Source organism: Pagrus pagrus (genome assembly GCF_965226575.1).
Source record: "Pagrus pagrus genome assembly, chromosome: 2".
Classification (NCBI taxonomy): Eukaryota; Metazoa; Chordata; class Actinopteri; order Spariformes; family Sparidae; genus Pagrus; species Pagrus pagrus.
In genome coordinates, this window is record NC_140186.1 from 31,270,647 (window position 1) to 31,286,854 (window position 16,208).

The 16,208-nt window shown below is 40.6% G+C and overlaps 2 protein-coding genes across 3 annotated transcripts; one reads left to right on the top strand and one right to left on the bottom strand.

Moving 5' to 3' along the window:
* The first annotated feature begins 685 nt into the window (after positions 1-685).
* On the top strand, positions 686-11,028 carry LOC311267001 (polycomb complex protein BMI-1-like). Of its 2 annotated transcripts, none has more exons than XM_084369783.1 (9): positions 686-932; positions 1,574-1,701; positions 2,989-3,085; positions 3,183-3,238; positions 4,525-4,654; positions 4,960-4,999; positions 5,138-5,236; positions 7,464-7,544; positions 9,790-11,028. In XM_084369783.1, the coding sequence occupies exons 2-9, from the start codon at positions 1,584-1,586 to the stop codon at positions 10,168-10,170; spliced, it is 1,002 nt and encodes a 333-aa protein (XP_084225909.1). In that variant the 5' UTR covers positions 686-932; positions 1,574-1,583; the 3' UTR covers positions 10,171-11,028. The 2 variants fall into 2 exon arrangements, with proteins under 2 accessions (XP_084225909.1, XP_084225908.1); XM_084369782.1 differs by lacking the exon at positions 686-932 and adding an exon at positions 1,061-1,359.
* A 1,856-nt stretch (positions 11,029-12,884) lies between these two features.
* LOC311267012 (uncharacterized protein) lies at positions 12,885-15,902 on the bottom strand. The gene is made up of 3 exons (XM_084369798.1): positions 15,578-15,902; positions 13,939-14,055; positions 12,885-13,852 (listed from the first exon to the last, which is right to left on the bottom strand). Exons 1-3 carry the CDS (start codon positions 15,662-15,664, stop codon positions 13,667-13,669), a joined length of 390 nt encoding a protein of 129 aa, XP_084225924.1. The 5' UTR covers positions 15,665-15,902; the 3' UTR covers positions 12,885-13,666.
* Positions 15,903-16,208: the final 306 nt, after the last annotated feature.

Here is a 16,208-nt window from a genome sequence, read left to right on the forward strand (position 1 = left end):
GTTGAGATGTGCTGCTACTTGAACTCTGTGAAGCATTTATGTGGGCTCTAATCTGAGGTGCTGTTGATTTGTGGTTTCTGAGTCTGGTAACTCTAATGAACTTATCCTCTGCAGCAGAGGTAACTCTTGGTCTTCCTCTCCTGGGGCGGTCCTCATGAGAGCCAGTTTCATCTTGTGTTTGATGGTCTTCGCGACTGCACTTGAGGATACATTCAAAGTTCTTGATTTTTTCCAGATTGACTGACCTCCATGTCTTAAAGTAATGATGGACTGTCCTTTCTCTCTTTACTTAGCTGAGTGGTTCTTGCCATAATATGGATTAGAACAGTAGTTGAATTGGGCTATTCACTGTATTGAACTGATGGTTAAGAAGGAAGGAACATTTATATATGATTTATATACGTATTATATATATTTATATATATAATACACACACATTATATATATATATTTATTTATTTATTTATTTATTTATTTATTTATTTTTTTAAATCATTCAAATGAAACGGAGCAAATCTTGCGAATTTCCATTTAACGTCCACAGTGTTTGTGGGCCAGCCCTCAGCCTGGCCCCGGGACATGAGTTCTGTCGGTAATGCAGACGAAATCATTTACAATCAGGCAGACACACAGAGGGCGTGGCAGACCTACTTAACACTTAAAATAAAAGAATAAACAGAGGCTTGTTTTAAAAGCAGTGGTGTCTGGCCCATGCAGTGTGGCTGGATGTGTGGAGCAGTGAGGGCCTGCAGAGGATACCCTGTATGCCCCGAGAACGAGGCGACAAAATAATATCACGTGATCCAAAATGGGCAGTCCTCTGACGGTGCTGAAAAAAGCCATTTTCTGGCGCTGCTGCAAATTCTGTCCAAGTCCAAATAATTTACCTGGATCCTCGTTGGAAGGAAAGGAAAACTTTTATGTCTAATCAGGTAGGAACGAAGCATCGCTGAGCTCTCTTTATCGGCTCATCGGCCCGCTGTTCGCGGAGGCTCACACAAGGTGCACGGTGTCACATTTTGAGTCTCTCTTGTTCGCCTCCTGATACAGCCCTGTCAGTGAATTTAAGATGGCTGCTTTGTGTACCAGTGTGATTTTTTGTGGCTCTGCAGCCCCCCTCAGTGTTGGGGATTTCTCTGGCTGTGTTTGGTCGCGGCGGCCGGTCGGACGGCGGAGCTCCGAACAAATGCAATCGCTCTTTGTTGGTCCGCTCGCTGGTCGAGGAGCTGAGCTGATGCACAAGATGAGGCCACAGCGGCGATTCAATAGTCGGCTGCTGTGTACCAGCACACAGGCAGCGTTTAGCTGCACGGCTCCTGCTCTCCACACGTTATTTCTCGCCACAACACGTCTCTCCAGGTGTTTTTGTTGGCCGTCTCTCTTTGTTGTGGTTTCACAACCTGCTGTCCCAAGGACAAGCTGCAGACATTGTCTGAAGGAGCACTTAGACAGCCACTCATTGACCAATCGACATAACACTAATAGTCCCTACAAGCATTATGTCCATGTACATAGGTCCTGTGTCGTACTGTGTAACGAGAAGCTCTCGTGTTGTTGTGTGTTTCCTCTGCAGATCTGTCCAGATGGATAAAATGCAGCCAAACCGGATTAAAATCACAGATCTGAATCCACACCTCACATGTCCACTGTGCGCTGGGTACCTCATTGATGCTACAACCATCGTAGAGTGCCTGCACTCCTGTAAGTTCCTCACACGAAGCCATCACCTTACATGCATGCATAGTGTTTCTGTTAACCCTCCTGCTACATTAGCATAGACATTACAGTTGTAGGCATATTAAGCAGAGCTCCTGCAGAGCTCCGTGTTGTGTTTGTACTGCTGTGTTTGGAGACATCTTATGCTCATTTTCAGTTTTGTAGTTTTATTTTTGGTTACTACAAGATTAAGCTTACGTGCTATAATGCTCAGAAACACATTATTTTCTCATACAGCAGCATTTGATTCCACATCAGTCTGTAAGGCTCTGTTTGAGCTAATGTCTCTTTAAGCCCCCCCCCCATAACCAGTCTTCTCTGATTGGTCAGCTAACACAGGCCTGAGCTAGCACCGCTGTGTTGTGTTTACAGCTTCCAGTTAGCAGTGATTTCTGTTGGAGTGAGGAGCTAACTTGACGCAGACTTAGGGCTGTTTAACTTTCAAGACCTTTTCCATGAGTAAGAACCTATATGTAACACAGACGGACAGGAAAAACCCAAAAAGCACAGTAGTTCTCCTTTTAATGTTCATTTTTAAAATGTAGGAAGTTCATTTCAGGGGATATCTGTGTACACAATAATAGTGTGTTGCATGTGAAACAGTGTTTCTGTGTTTGTTGATGCTGTGTATGAAGTGCTGATTCATCTCTATGGAAACAGTGGAAGCTGGTGATGTATCTGTTGGACAAAGGCAGTATTGTGTATTGTTGGGGAGGGACAAAATATCGATACAGCAATATTATCTCTTACATCTTACATCTCTTTCTCTTGCGATACGATTATCTGGCACCAAATATCAGTATTTTTATTAAAACATGCAGCCGCTCTAAACGGATTCCCCTTACAGTCTCACTTACCACAGTCACTACTTCATGACTGCTTGTGGTGTAAATGTAAGATTGTAAAGAGTTTAGTGACCCATACATTGGAATGATGGCACACATGGATATAAACAGGTGTAGTGTGTGTGTGATAAAGAGGCACTAAGCTAAGACTATGTGCACTTTTTCATACATTGTTCATGACATTTTCTGTGCAACTGACACCACAGTGCAGTGAATGAATACATAATTCCTGCACTTTGTCTTTTTAGGGGTATTTTGTAACCTTCAGTCAGGCAGATATCATGATGTGTTGTTAGATGATTGTCTTTCAGTGTATCAATAATCATAGAATTGCTGTTTCGTGATACGGTTTTCAGTGACCATCTGAACGCCGTGGTGGTGCCGAGCAGTGTTTTAGTATCTGTCTGTGTCCCTTCTCTCTGTACAGTTTGTAAAACTTGTATCGTTGCCTTCCTGGAGACAAATAAGTTCTGCCCTCGATGTGACGTCCAGGTTCACAAGACGTGTCCACAGCTCAGCATCAGGTCAGCTATGATTCTCTGTGTCAGGTATTTTTGAAAACACTTCTGAATGCACTGAGCCTCGTTCTTACCAACATCAAAACTCTCCTTTCTTTTCCAGAGCGGACAAAACTCTACAAGATATTGTTTATAAGCTTGTCCCGGGGTTATTTAAAGGTAAGACCACATTTCTTGAGGCTGTAGAGCAACAAGCTTAGCTCTTCATCACAGTGTCCCTTCTTTTTAGCATTCCTTCAAGTGATGTCAAAAATCTTGATTTTTCCGATGCATATCATCTCTGAACATTTTCGGTTCAAGGTGATATTTTTTGTCATTATACAAAACAAGGTTGCGTAGCGAAATGATACATAATAACATATATACAGTCATTTATATACATATACACACATAAACATGTAAAAACCCTGGAAAAAATTTCGTGGTGCATTATTTTAAATTTGCGTCTGGGTGGATGTAAACAGCAGCAACAAGATGTTGATAATAATATGGTTGGCATCCTCACATCACCTGCGTTTGAGCCTCAAGCATCACAGAGTCCACCTGCCCTTGCTTGCTGGGTTCCTGCTTTCTGTCAGCTCGGAAAACATTCCGCCTGTCGAGTACAACGGCTTGATCTGGGATGTATTGATATGTATTGTATTGTTGTGGTGGAGACAGGTCTCTTCCCAACAGTTTCTGGTTTCTCGTTACCTGGCCGTCCAATTTTGTCTATTTCATTTTCCTGCACAAGACATTAGCCAGGAGCAGTCTTAAATCCAAGCTGGGCTAGCATGACTCCCAGCCTGGGTCTGTGTCCTCTCCTCCCTGGGGCATTCCGGCTGGTCCGGCTGGTCTTGCTGAAAGGTTGAAATGTGCAGTGAACGTCTCAGAGTCTGCTGCTCTTAATCTAAAACCACTGCTTTCTTCTCCAATGCTGTTGAATTAATTTCTGCTATAGGCAACACATGTTTTCAGCAATAATGCTGAAAAAAATAACAGATTAAAAACTATTTGCATGTTGCGCCTTTGCCATGGTCAGCGGTTTAATACTCATTTTCTGCAGTACTTATACTGAAGTATAGGCACAAACTGCTCTTCCTCACTCTCTCTTCCCTCCAACAGTGAGTTTACACACCCAAAGATTATTTTTTAAAGGCCTGTTAAAAGTGAATGTTTCTAAAACTGTGTGATATTTAATGTTTACTACATTCTGCTGTTCTCTGATACTAGCCTATAAAAGAAAAGTCGCACCCTGTAGTCATGTTCTAGCCTTGTTATACTTATCCTTTAACTAAAATCTAAATAGTTTACCCTCAATGATGCCCAGTTTTTCCTTGTTGAATTAAAAATGGCATTGAATATCGATATTTTAGGTATTGTATCTAATTCAGGAATTCCAGTATCGTGACCACACTTGTTCCTGCTCTAACGGAGATTTCTCTTTTTATGTGTGCTGCACTCAGATGAGATGAAACGGAGGCGGGACTTCTACGCAGAGAATCGTGTGCTGGAACCAGGAGAAGTGGTGGAGACGTTTAACATAGCAGAGGATGAAATCATCAGTCTGTCCATACAGTTCTACGAGAGGAACAAGTAAGTCAATCATTTCTCATTTTGATAAAAAAAAATCAATGAGAGTTCTTCATGCTGGGTCAGTTTGCTGGAGCGTCACTGCTGAGACGAGTGTAAAAACAATGAAATTCTATTTTCTGATCGTGCACAAAGCAAACAATAGAGCAGAGTTTCTTTAATATGGAAGCAATACCCATGTTAAACAGAAGAAAGTAGTGAAATCCTAGGGGAACACATAGGGGAAATAGGGGATATGGACCTGTGGAAAGAATTGATAATTGTTAAACACCTTTTCTTTTTGTTTGTGTTTTAATATTTGCCTGCAGAAATAATGAGAGGCAGCGCTCAGAAATGGAAGGAGACAAGGTAAAGCTTGATTTTTAGATACAAAACAAAGATGGGGTGAAGCAGTAGTTGAAGCCCACTCACTTCTTGTTCAATGTGGCTTTCTGGTCTTCACTCTGGATTTTTGTATCCCCTCTCTGCTCCTTTCTTTGTTCTCAGTCCAATGGTAAACGCTTCCTGCAGTGCCCTGCAGCCATGTCCGTCATGCACTTAGCAAAGTTCCTCCGAAGCAAGATGGATATTCCCAACAACTATCGGGTAACTAGACACTCGCTGTATTGATTGTGTAGCATAAATTCTTTGTGTACAAAGACTTTAAAGTAGTGAAACAGTTGTGCTTGGTAGTATAAGGTTGCATGCATTTGTCAGCAGTTAGCGCAACATGAAAACTAACAGGGCTCCAGAGAGACCAAAGTACGTGTTCCCAAACTGAGAGGTGTTTCCTGAAAAAACAGCGAAATCATTGAAGCTACACAATTTTTTTTATGTCAACATTAGATCAAATGACTGTGTATAATAGTGAGAAACCCACAGAAAATTATCATCAAACTCTGACAAAGCATTTTAGCATCTTTCAATGCTTTGATTTAGTTTGGGTTCTCTATACTGCTGTCACCTTGTTTTCAGCTGTAGCAGGCAGCGCTTTGTTGTGAGAAAGCTCTGATTAAACCTCTGTAAGCTACCTGCCAAGCATCTAATGGAAGACAAAGCTGGCCTCAAGCTGGTGAACTTCGTTGAGCACCCAGATAATTTACTCATGCGCTGGTGAAGAGTAAAACGGAGTTAAAAGACAGTGAATATTGGATATATTGTATTTATATTGTTTCATCAGGTGGAAACAAATGCAAACACAAATGAATGCTAATATTGCTGCATATATGTTGGATATGTAAAAAGGCAACTGCTAACTTACATGTTCTACATAGCAACTTTGTAAGGTGATATGTTAGTGCTGCTTTGTGTTTTGCCCAAAAAAAATCAAAATTTCCTGCTTTAAATATGTCAAGGGGAACCGTTTCAAGCCTTTTTTTACAGTAGAGATTTTGAAGGGTCATAGCAGGAAAAGAACAGGTGTTACTAATCCCATTAAAGACTGCTCTGCTCCAGTGAGCCAGCATTCCCAACAGCAGAGCCCCGACTCACCTAAATGAAATAGTATTTATAACTACTTTATTATAACCGTCTGTGTTTTTCTTGCTGTTACTAGTCAAAATATCTGCTGTGAAAAATACCAATATGACCTTTTAACAACTGTCTTTCAGATGTTGTTGTTGTTCAGTGCTAGCTAAATAATGGCTGTTTTACCAAAGTTAAAATGATGACATGCTTACATGTTACATGCTGCTACAGTAGTAGATCAACATTCAGTTCAGAATATGGACAGAAAACCCAGCTGTCATGTTCTGGCTGCCAGAAATAATCCACGACAAGTTCATTGTGTCATGGATGCTAGCTTGGCTTGTTAGCACACCTGTTGTAGACCCTTTTCACAGCAGACTTGTCATAGATGTAAAAGCACAGGTGGAATTTACAACAGTAATGATGGCTGCATTCCATTTAGATGAGCTAGTTCCAGGGCTCTGGTATTGTGCACGCTCACTCACTGACAGGACTTAGTAGGACACTTAATAGGATGGAGCCATTGTTAACGTCATTGGTCACACCTGTGTTTTCCTGCATTGATCAGTCAGAATGTCTGCTGTGAACAGGGTCTGCTCTGACTGAGGAGCGTTCACACATTATTCTGTATATGATCAGTAACACCTCCGCGAGCTAGTGGCTCGCTAACAGGTGAAACCACATATGAACAAAGTCTTTACTGCTCCTTTAACGTCGGCTGATTTCATGTAAATATTGTTATTTATCTGGACGAACTGCCATTGTTTTTTAGCATTTCATAGTTGACTGAACACAGTATGATGTGAGTGTGGCATTAAGCACAGATGCACTGTTGAAACCCGATCCTGTGTAAATGTAGAATATGTCATTGCAGCTACATGACCGGTACAGCAAGCAGCCGCCATAATGTAGTCGTAGCAGGGCTACATTGTACAAACTTTGAATAGGTAAACAGTAATACTACATTCACAGAAGTTAGCAATGGGAAAATTTGCATGTCAATGACTTGCGAGCTTCCTCAAGACCGTTCTTGACATGACCGGTATTTACCTGTGGGAAACTGGTTATTACGGTAATTCGCGCATGTCAAGAGCGGCACATGAGGCACAAGGGAAACATGGCAGCAGTAGAAATCATTTAAAGATGGCAATTATTCATGCGCCTGTCCACCTGGCTTCCTGCGGAATGTGCTCTACTTCTGCTCCCAGTGCAGCTTTTACAGCTGCTGTTGTTTATATTGCTCCTTTATATAAAATCTGTCAGGAACTGATGTTATTGACAAAGTAAGCTCCACCTTTGTTCAAACGTTGAGGTAGTTGCACTATATTATTCTTCTGGTCACATTGTACTTCTTACTGTGTTACAGGTGGAGGTGTTGTATGGAGACGAGCCCTTGAAGGACTACTACACACTAATGGATATTGCCTACTTTTATGAATGGAGAAGAGTGAGTGACCGCTTTCATACTTTTTCCTGTGGAACACTTGCCAAAGCCGAGTTGTGATTTATACTCCTGTGTTTCTTGTAGTAAGTGATTTTAGTTATTGTTGCTACATTCGAATGGGACGAGTAATCATTTTTCAGGTTGGCTCAGAATGAGAAAAGTAACGATCTTAATCACTTGTGTCTGTTAAAGACTTGAAACCAGAGGGGGATAAGTAATGGAGCTACACGACTGTAATAAGTTGGATAACTTGAAGGCGTTAAATGTTTGTGATGTCATGGAGGAAGTCCAATCTGTACAGTTAGTCAGGTTATTGGATCCTCCTGGAGTCTCTCAGCATCTATAAACAGGTATCTGCATATGAATGCAGAATCTTTTTGGTGTCAGAAGCATTCTAGTTTTTGTTTGGAGCCTGTTTCTAGCCTGAGTAGTATTGACCAATCACGTTTGAGTAGGCTTTGATTGCATTCACAAAAACAGTCTGTGTGGAGAGCGTCCCATCGGCTGTCATCTGATGATGATTTGAGTTTTTTTATTTGCTTTTTTAAATTTAAATCTACGCAGATTAATTAAGAGTTGTCTCTCAACCCCAACACTATTCTCACCTCTAAAGTTGCTAATTGAACTGTAAACATGACACATGGAAGAGGAGGTCTTGGCCCAGACATGCATGGCCCGCAGCCAAAAGCGTCATCAGATGATAGCTGATGTGTACTGATACAAAACATATGAACAGAAGTAGCGACCCACTGTTCGCAGAGTATCAGTAGGACAAACAGAACCACTTTGTGCTATGAGATTCTCCCCTTTTTGCAGTGTTTCCAGGACTTTCCCACATCACAAATCACCTGACATCACTGCTTGCTATATGATGGTAGACTGATTACGTCACAGGCAGCCAATAAGAGCCAGATGGATGCTTCTTGTTGAGGTTGTTGGCAAAACAACTCTAATGTTTGGACCAATATATATTTTGTTGGAAACTGCAGGTCAGGAGTCAGCAGACAATAGCAATAGTCACCCATGATCAGTAGTTTTTACCTTGTCAGTGTCTGATTGTAGTTTGTGTTGTGAGATTGATTTTCTCAAAATGTAGTTTGTGAATGGTTTTCAATGTTTGGCTGGATTTCAAAGCAGTATCTTCTGTATCCGTAGAACAACATGACAATAACACAACTTTGCTTTATTTTATTTATTTTTTTTAATCAGACTCAAATTTCTAAACTATGCCACTGTAAAGCAGTAGCATCATGCTGACACTGAAAATACACATTTACATGAACCCACCTAAATTTTAGGCTTGTTGCTGTTGTTCGTTTTAGTTGTATATATTATATATTATTATAGTTAATGTTGCTGCTGCAGTGGTGCAACCTTCAAACAACAACAACAACAACAACAACAATAATATTGGACACACTCATAGCCAAGTTGGATTGTCCAGAGTGAGTTGATAACCTTCTTTGTAAGATGATTTAACTGAGACTGATGTTATGAAATGGGACATTAATGAGGACTTCCAGCTAGTATCAAACTCACTCTTTGTCAATTACCTCTTGGCAACAGAAACGACTCTGGCATTTGGACTGGGTTGCGTATGAGCCTGCTGATATTCTAGGTCTCTAGTCCACATTGTCAAAACGGCCCATGAAAAGACCAAAATCAAACTACTCTTCCATCCTACCGTCTCTGTGGCCCTCTGCCGATGTCCATTAACTCTTACTGATGATGTGGTTCTTTAAAACTGGTCACAGATATAGGTATAGTTTAATAATAAAAAAAAAAAATCTCAGTCATTTCCAAGAACAGCGTTAGTTTTTAGCAGATATCACTCGAAACTGTAGTAAACGGTGCATTTGTTGGGGACTATTTTCTGCAGTGGAGTAATACACATTTGGTGCACCAGTGAACATTTACAGCAGCATGATGGTGTGTTTGTTAGACTGAATCAAAATAAACTACAGTGTGTGTTTGTTCATGGTGATGAAGGAACATGTCACCAGGTGCAACAGTGTGGCTCACTGATGTTGTGTTAATAATTCTTGGACAACAGTGGAGCTCAATGGCACCGGTTTGATACACAGACATGTTAATAGATCCGTTCAGAGATGATTCTGGTGTTTTCATGGCATTTGTCTTATCATTTATTCTTTACAGACAGAAAGTCTTATCTGCCCACCTATTTATACCTAATTATAAAACCTGAGCTCCTATCCACAGTACTAATGATGTGTGTACTTCTATGCAGACTGGACCCATCCCCCTTCAGTATCTGGTCAAACCCACCCGGAAGCGCAGAAGGCCGTCCCAGTCAGCCACCCAGGGCCACTCTGACGGTGTCAACACGAGCCCGACATCAGAGAGCGACTCCCAAAGCGACAAGGTCCACAGTCCTGCTGCAGCCCAGCCACCCAGAGCCTCCTCGCAGTCCAGCCCTGCCTCCCACGACCTCCCTCCCTCTATCCAAAGCTCCAACGGTACAACTGTGCCCAACAACACTCAGCGACACACTCTCGTCTCCAAACAGGGCACCAGCGCTCGGAAGGTGACTGTCAACGGCACAAGCTCTGGGGCCAGCAAGGAGGAGGCGAGGGGAGCCGACAAAAGCGGTTTGCCTCCGACAACCTAACGCGTACACGGGGCCGCGGGGAGGACAGTGTTTGAATTGCTCCCTTGTTTCTTTCTACAGAGCAAAAAGACAAGCCCAAGGCCTTCTTCCTTCTGGACAAACAGGAGGTTGATTACTGTTCTCATCTTTGAGCAGGAAAGACTGAAAAGTGCAGCCAAATAGACACTTGTATGTATGTGCGTGTGTGTGTGTGTGTGTTTATGTGTGTTAGACTAGAGCAGTGCACACATACAAACTGTACAGTATGTATCAAATGTGAGCATGTGTGCATACATATGTATAAACTTATCTTTTATACAAGATATTGTAATCGTTTTGTATTGTATATGCAGTGGGTCTGTTTCATTTCCATAGTTCCATCATTTGGCTCCATAAAACTTGAGACAAAATGCTGAAAGGCATTACAGTGTGCATCACTGCCTGAGTTGGATGTAAAGAAAAAAAAAGAGCTAATCCTTGCCTTTGAACAGCCATGTTATTAACTGCTGTATAAGTGTCCAGTATAAGCAACCGTTCATCAGGTAACACAGGTACATGACATTTAACTGTTGATGCACTTTGTTAAGGTCAAATCACACAACTCAAACCAACAAGTATTTTCCAACAGGAGAATCATTTATATTTACACAAGTTCAAGCACTACCATGCTCGCAAGCAGACGTTTGTCAGCAGACCATGTTCTCTCTGTCATGGCAGTCGAAGAACTCAAAAGGGATTCGAATGTTTGGCCATGTATGTTGTAGTTCCATACGTTTCAACATTCCTTTTGTTTCTTTTCAACAAACAATGATACTTTTTTTATCAGCCATATGTGCATGTTTTAGGTCAATAAAATGTTTACTTACTAGGTTTTTCTGAGCTGAGTGTCCTGTTTATGATTCCCTGAGCAAGTTGTAAAGCTCTCTGTTGTGTACGGAGCAGAAACGGAGGGTAAAAAAAGAAAGAACGTTCTGCTCAACATTTACATCACTTGTACATTGTGTGTTTTAAATGTAGAAGACATGAACCAGACAGTTCTGTTACAGCTAACTAAGGGTACCTTAATTACGTAGTTACTACGTTAACAGCTGCAATGGAGTGCCCTTAATGTGTTCACTCTATCATCTTGGCATAATTTGCAGACAAGGTTTAAACGTATATTTTCTTTCAAATTTTGTATTTAGATTTATACATTCAATATATCAAACCACAAACTTACAAGTAATGAACTTAAACTGAACAGACATTTTTGGAGCAAAGATTCTTGATACGCTCATTACCATGATTCGTATCACTGGTTTCAAAATTTTTGGCTTGTGACCCTTTATGACCGAGTAATTTCTACACAGAGAACATCACCAATCAAAGATGGTGTTCTCTCCGGTATTTGACAAGCAAAAAGTTGTGGAAAAAATGAAACCAAATTTTATGTTGCTTAAACTATCTCACCCCAAAATGGAAATTCAGTCAGTACCTCATCACCCTTGAGCCAATGCAAAGTGGGGGGAAGTTTCAAACTCCACAAAACATTTCTGGAGCTTCACAACAAAAACAGTCTTGCAGCGTTCTCCTAAACAACTGAAGTAGATGGGGACTTTTTTGAACAGTGACAAGACAGCTTGTACGGCGTAATCCAAGTCTCCGGAAACCCCCGATCCAAATTAATTTGAAAAGACATTATTTACACCCTTTTCTAAGACAAAATATTTACTGCTAAGCTAGTTGGAAGTGGGTGCACAAGCTCAACCATGTGTCAAGGGTGTAAATGACATCTTTTTAAATTAATTGGGGGTCTTGGGGCTACCAGAGAGTTGGATTACACTTTACAAGCTGTATGAAGAGAATGCTGTAACAGTGATTTGCTGTGAAGCTCCAGAAATGTTTTGTGGACTACGAAATTTTATCTAACTTTGCACAGTACATCAGGAATTTTCATTTTAGGGTGAACTTATCCTTTAAATTATTTTTTCCTTTCCTGTTATTTAGGATGTGACCTGACTCCCAGGTTGGGAACCACTGATATCCTGTGATCAGCAATAAGATTTCCTACTTTGGTGAGACATTCAGCCTGTCTCCCTTCTTTTTGTTTATGCTGATAGAGCTATGACATATGATGGAAATTGTGTGTTCTATAAAGGTTCACAGGCCAGAATCTGAACACTTCTTCTTCTGCACTGTGTGCAGATGTACAGCAAAATATCAACTCATGTGCATGATACAGCTGGAGCATCTTCTCTCGAGGACACATCCAGAAATGTTTTCTACCAAATCCTTGCAACATTTCTTTATGTGCAGTACTTCATATTTACAATATTATACAAGGCTCTATTTGAGGAAAGTTTGTGTATTACATTTCCACCAGTCAGTACTCCCCTGGCTCTTTCATCATATAGATCAAATAGTTTGCAGAGTTTTATGAGTTTATTTTTATTTGGTAATTTGGGGGCATTATTGTCAACAATGAGGTCAAGTGGCAGCTCAGTGTATATGTTGTTAATTTCTTGATTTAAATGAACAAAAGCATATAAATACATCTCCAAAAAGATAAAAGGTAAGCCATTGTGGCATTTTATATAGAGAGGAGGTATACTCTAGGAGCCTCAATGATTGCTACTTTATTCAAGATTTTAACTTTCTCATTCAGACTATACGCAGGACGTGCACAGGAAGTGCACAGTAGAACAAACTTGTTGCACCTGGCTCACAAATGTAAATAAAAATACTATAAAAACTGATTAAAGTGAAGAATAATGAGTTTATTGTATAAAAATACCATAAACAAACATGAGTGTATTGCACACAGTGATTTAAAATTGCACATCTGAGTGAAATTGCTCATCGAAAGGGTTAAAGCAGCTACTAGACGGGCACAGTCTGTGTGTGTGTGTGTGTGTGTGTGTGTGTGTGTGTGTGGCGTTACAGGGAGTTTAGCAGTCTGACAGGCAGCTCACTAATGTAAGTGAAAAATACTATAGCTGACAAAAGTGAAAAATAAACTAATTACACAGATATTCTCCCAAATAAATATACATCACTATAAATATTCCTATATAGACAATAACTAAGCAATAGCAGAGCTTCCCACTAATTCTATGGGATAGAATTATACATTGCTTTATGAATAGTCCTCACAGTGAAATCTTTTAACCAGTCTTCTCCTGTAAAGCCTCTCTGGAGCTTTAAACTTTGTCGTATTACTGTTACATCCCATGTTCAAGATAATTTTATAGATTTCAAGTACTGTTGATTTATCTGCGAAATTGTCCACAGTCCTTATAAAACTAGAGATATACAACACTGTCTCACCTAGATAAAAAACAGAAAGCAACGACTTTTCATGGGCACTCTCTTCTCTGTCAAGCACTGAAAAATACTGACGTGACACAACAGTCAAACACTTGTCATGGTCGATCAGTTCACATGTGCTGCTTTAATCAAGCACAAAATCATCCAGTACCAGAATGTGGATGCAAGAGCAATATTAATGCTCAGTTCAAACACATCGCCACCTTCCTCTTTAAGAGTCGGTCTGCTCATGTAGTGGGGCAGATACAATGAAGTCCTGCTTGTGCGTGCCATCACAGTATGGTGGGTTGTTTGTGTACTTGCAACCGCACAACCAAACAGTGCAGTCTTTCTCTGGGATGAAGCGTAGTGGCATCAGGCCTTGAGCTTTGGTTTTGTGGGCTCCATCACAGAAAGGCTGAAAGATGAAGATTGGATGAGGGAATATGCAGGAAGTGTACTAAAGACATGGGTGATACAAGATGAAATCAAATGTGGTTTTACCTGTTTCTTGCTGTGTCCACAGGTGCACCAAGAGTAACGCCTGCCACCGACCAGGTCCACTTTAAAAGGCTTTTTAGAGGGGATGACAGGTTCTGGAGGATGTGTGGAGAGATGGACCTGTGGACAGAGGTACAAAAGAGTCCTCTTTAAAATATATATAAATATAAGAAGCAAAACTGTAAGGTACAAATACTTATTTGAAGTAATCACTTAGTTACCAACTATTAAATTAATCAGCAACTATTTTGATGGTCGCTTGATAGGTTTTAGGTTGTTCTAAGAGAAAAAAAAAGTCAAAAGTCTGATTCCAGCTTCTTAAATATGAATATTTTCTGGTTTCTTCACTCCTCTATTACAGTAGACTGAAGGTCTTAGGGTTGTGGTTGAAACAAGACATTTAAGGACGTCATAGCAAGGTTCATTTGTCATTCTACAACACAGGGTTGTACAACAAAATGTAAGTTGTAGTCCCTTTATGCTGCACAAGCTTTTTTTTCTTCCATGGTGGAGTGTTTAGGAGTCTCATCCTGAGGAATAAAGCTGCTCTGTAGTCTGGTGGTATGACAGCAGATGCTTCTGTATCTTTTGTCAGATGGCAGCAGGGTAAACAGCCTGTGGCTGGGTGGGTGTGAAGACAGGTTCTCTGGGCTTTGGGATCCACATTTTCACCATTTTCTGATTGTTTATACACGACTTGCTGATTAATCGAGAGAATAAAAAGACCATTAAAATAATCAATGGTTGCAGCCCTACACTGTAGCTACAGGTTCTGCATGGTAAAAGTTGGTTAAAGTAAAACAAGTTAACTCGTTATAAGTCCTTATGAGAAACAGTCGGTGTAATAATTGATATTAGTGTTTCAACCTCCTACATACCCACAGGTCTACCTTCACAGGTGTTGTCACTTTGGCCTGATTGGACCTCTTCTCAACGTTGTGTACGAATGTGCAGACTGTGCTACATTTGACTTTGCTGTCAGTGGGGAAACTAACTTTTATGACTCTCAGTGGTTTATAGAGATTGGTAACAGTCAACCCTGTGCAAAAATATAATTGAGTAGAAGTGAAAACACCTGTAATACACAGGCGTAATCAGGGCATTTAGCTTCTTTTGGCCTCTTTTCACAGTGAAGGTGAGCACTGCTGGATATTTGAAAGTCATCAGTCTCAACAGAGCCAAAGCTGTAGGTTACCTGTCCTCAAGTTTATCAAAACTCACACCAACTATGGAAGTCAAGCCCAGACAGTATGTGCTGCTATGTTTGAAACAGATGTGTCTGTGCAGGAGCTCTGATGTTATACAATAGGTATGACAGCCATTTTTAGTTTCATCATATGCTGCAGGCTACTGTTAGGTCGCTATTATGAGTTGATCGTTTTTTAAGGTGCAAAAAGAGAGCAAACCTCGTCAGAAAAGAAAAAAGTGAAGTGCAGTGTTTCTGTCAGATTGTGATAGAAACTGACGTTAAGTTTCGTTCGTTAAAATACAAGTTAACATCATTATAAGTCTACTGAAGGCGACACTTTGTAGAACGACAAAAATAGTTAAGAAGTCAATACAACGAGATATGACGCAGCTTATTTCCGATATTATTATTCTTTTTACAAATAGCAGGGGCTAATATAATGACTTAATTTACCTTGGGAGCTGCCATAGCTGTTATCCACGCTTGTCTCAAGGTTAAACTGACCCATCTGTGGTCTAAGGTGTTCAGCAACATGTTCATGTCTCCAGTGACAGCTCGACTTCAGCGCGACCAACCTAGCTGCTGCCCGCGTCGCGTGCAGGTAAACAACACGGGAACGAGGCTGAGCGACTGACAGTGAAGCTCCAGTGACGTCACAACTCCGGGAACATAAAGTTCAGTCAAATACAGGGAGAAAAATGCGACTTTGACAAATGGTGCAATATGTCACAACCCAGCAGCTGACCAGGGATATTGTAGAAAATCACTTCCTGGGTCACGTGTTAGAGGCTGAACCAATCAGTAAGCGGATATTGGCCAGGCGTAGATTGAACTGAAGTGATTTAGTTAGATGTAAAATGTCCAATAATAAATAAATATTTGTTGAATAGGCTGTAGCTCCTTTTGAGGACACAGAAATCATGTCCTTGATATTTTTCCCTGGAAGTTTGGGGACCTGTTGAGCAGTTTACATATATCTTTAAGATGCAGTGCACAAAATCGTGACAAATTAAGACATATATACAATAAAAATTAAACACATTTGACAGAAAGTGCCTTTGATAACTGTCACTTACAATACTTA

Excerpts from the sequence above, each read along its gene's own strand:
- LOC311267001 (XM_084369782.1), top strand. The coding sequence starts at position 1,070 with ATGGCTGCTTTGTGTACCAGTGTGATTTTTTGTGGCTCTGCAGCCCCC. Across the intron at positions 1,360-1,573 it reads GCCACAACACGTCTCTCCAG|ATCTGTCCAGATGGATAAAA; the intron begins GTGTTTTTGTTG and ends TTTCCTCTGCAG. Across the intron at positions 7,545-9,789 it reads ACTTTTATGAATGGAGAAGA|ACTGGACCCATCCCCCTTCA; the intron begins GTGAGTGACCGC and ends ACTTCTATGCAG.
- LOC311267012 (XM_084369798.1), bottom strand. The coding sequence starts at position 15,664 with ATGAACATGTTGCTGAACACCTTAGACCACAGATGGGTCAGTTTAACC. Across the intron at positions 14,056-15,577 it reads CAGCTATGGCAGCTCCCAAG|GTCCATCTCTCCACACATCC; the intron begins GTAAATTAAGTC and ends CTCTGTCCACAG. Across the intron at positions 13,853-13,938 it reads GTGGACACAGCAAGAAACAG|CCTTTCTGTGATGGAGCCCA; the intron begins GTAAAACCACAT and ends TTCATCTTTCAG.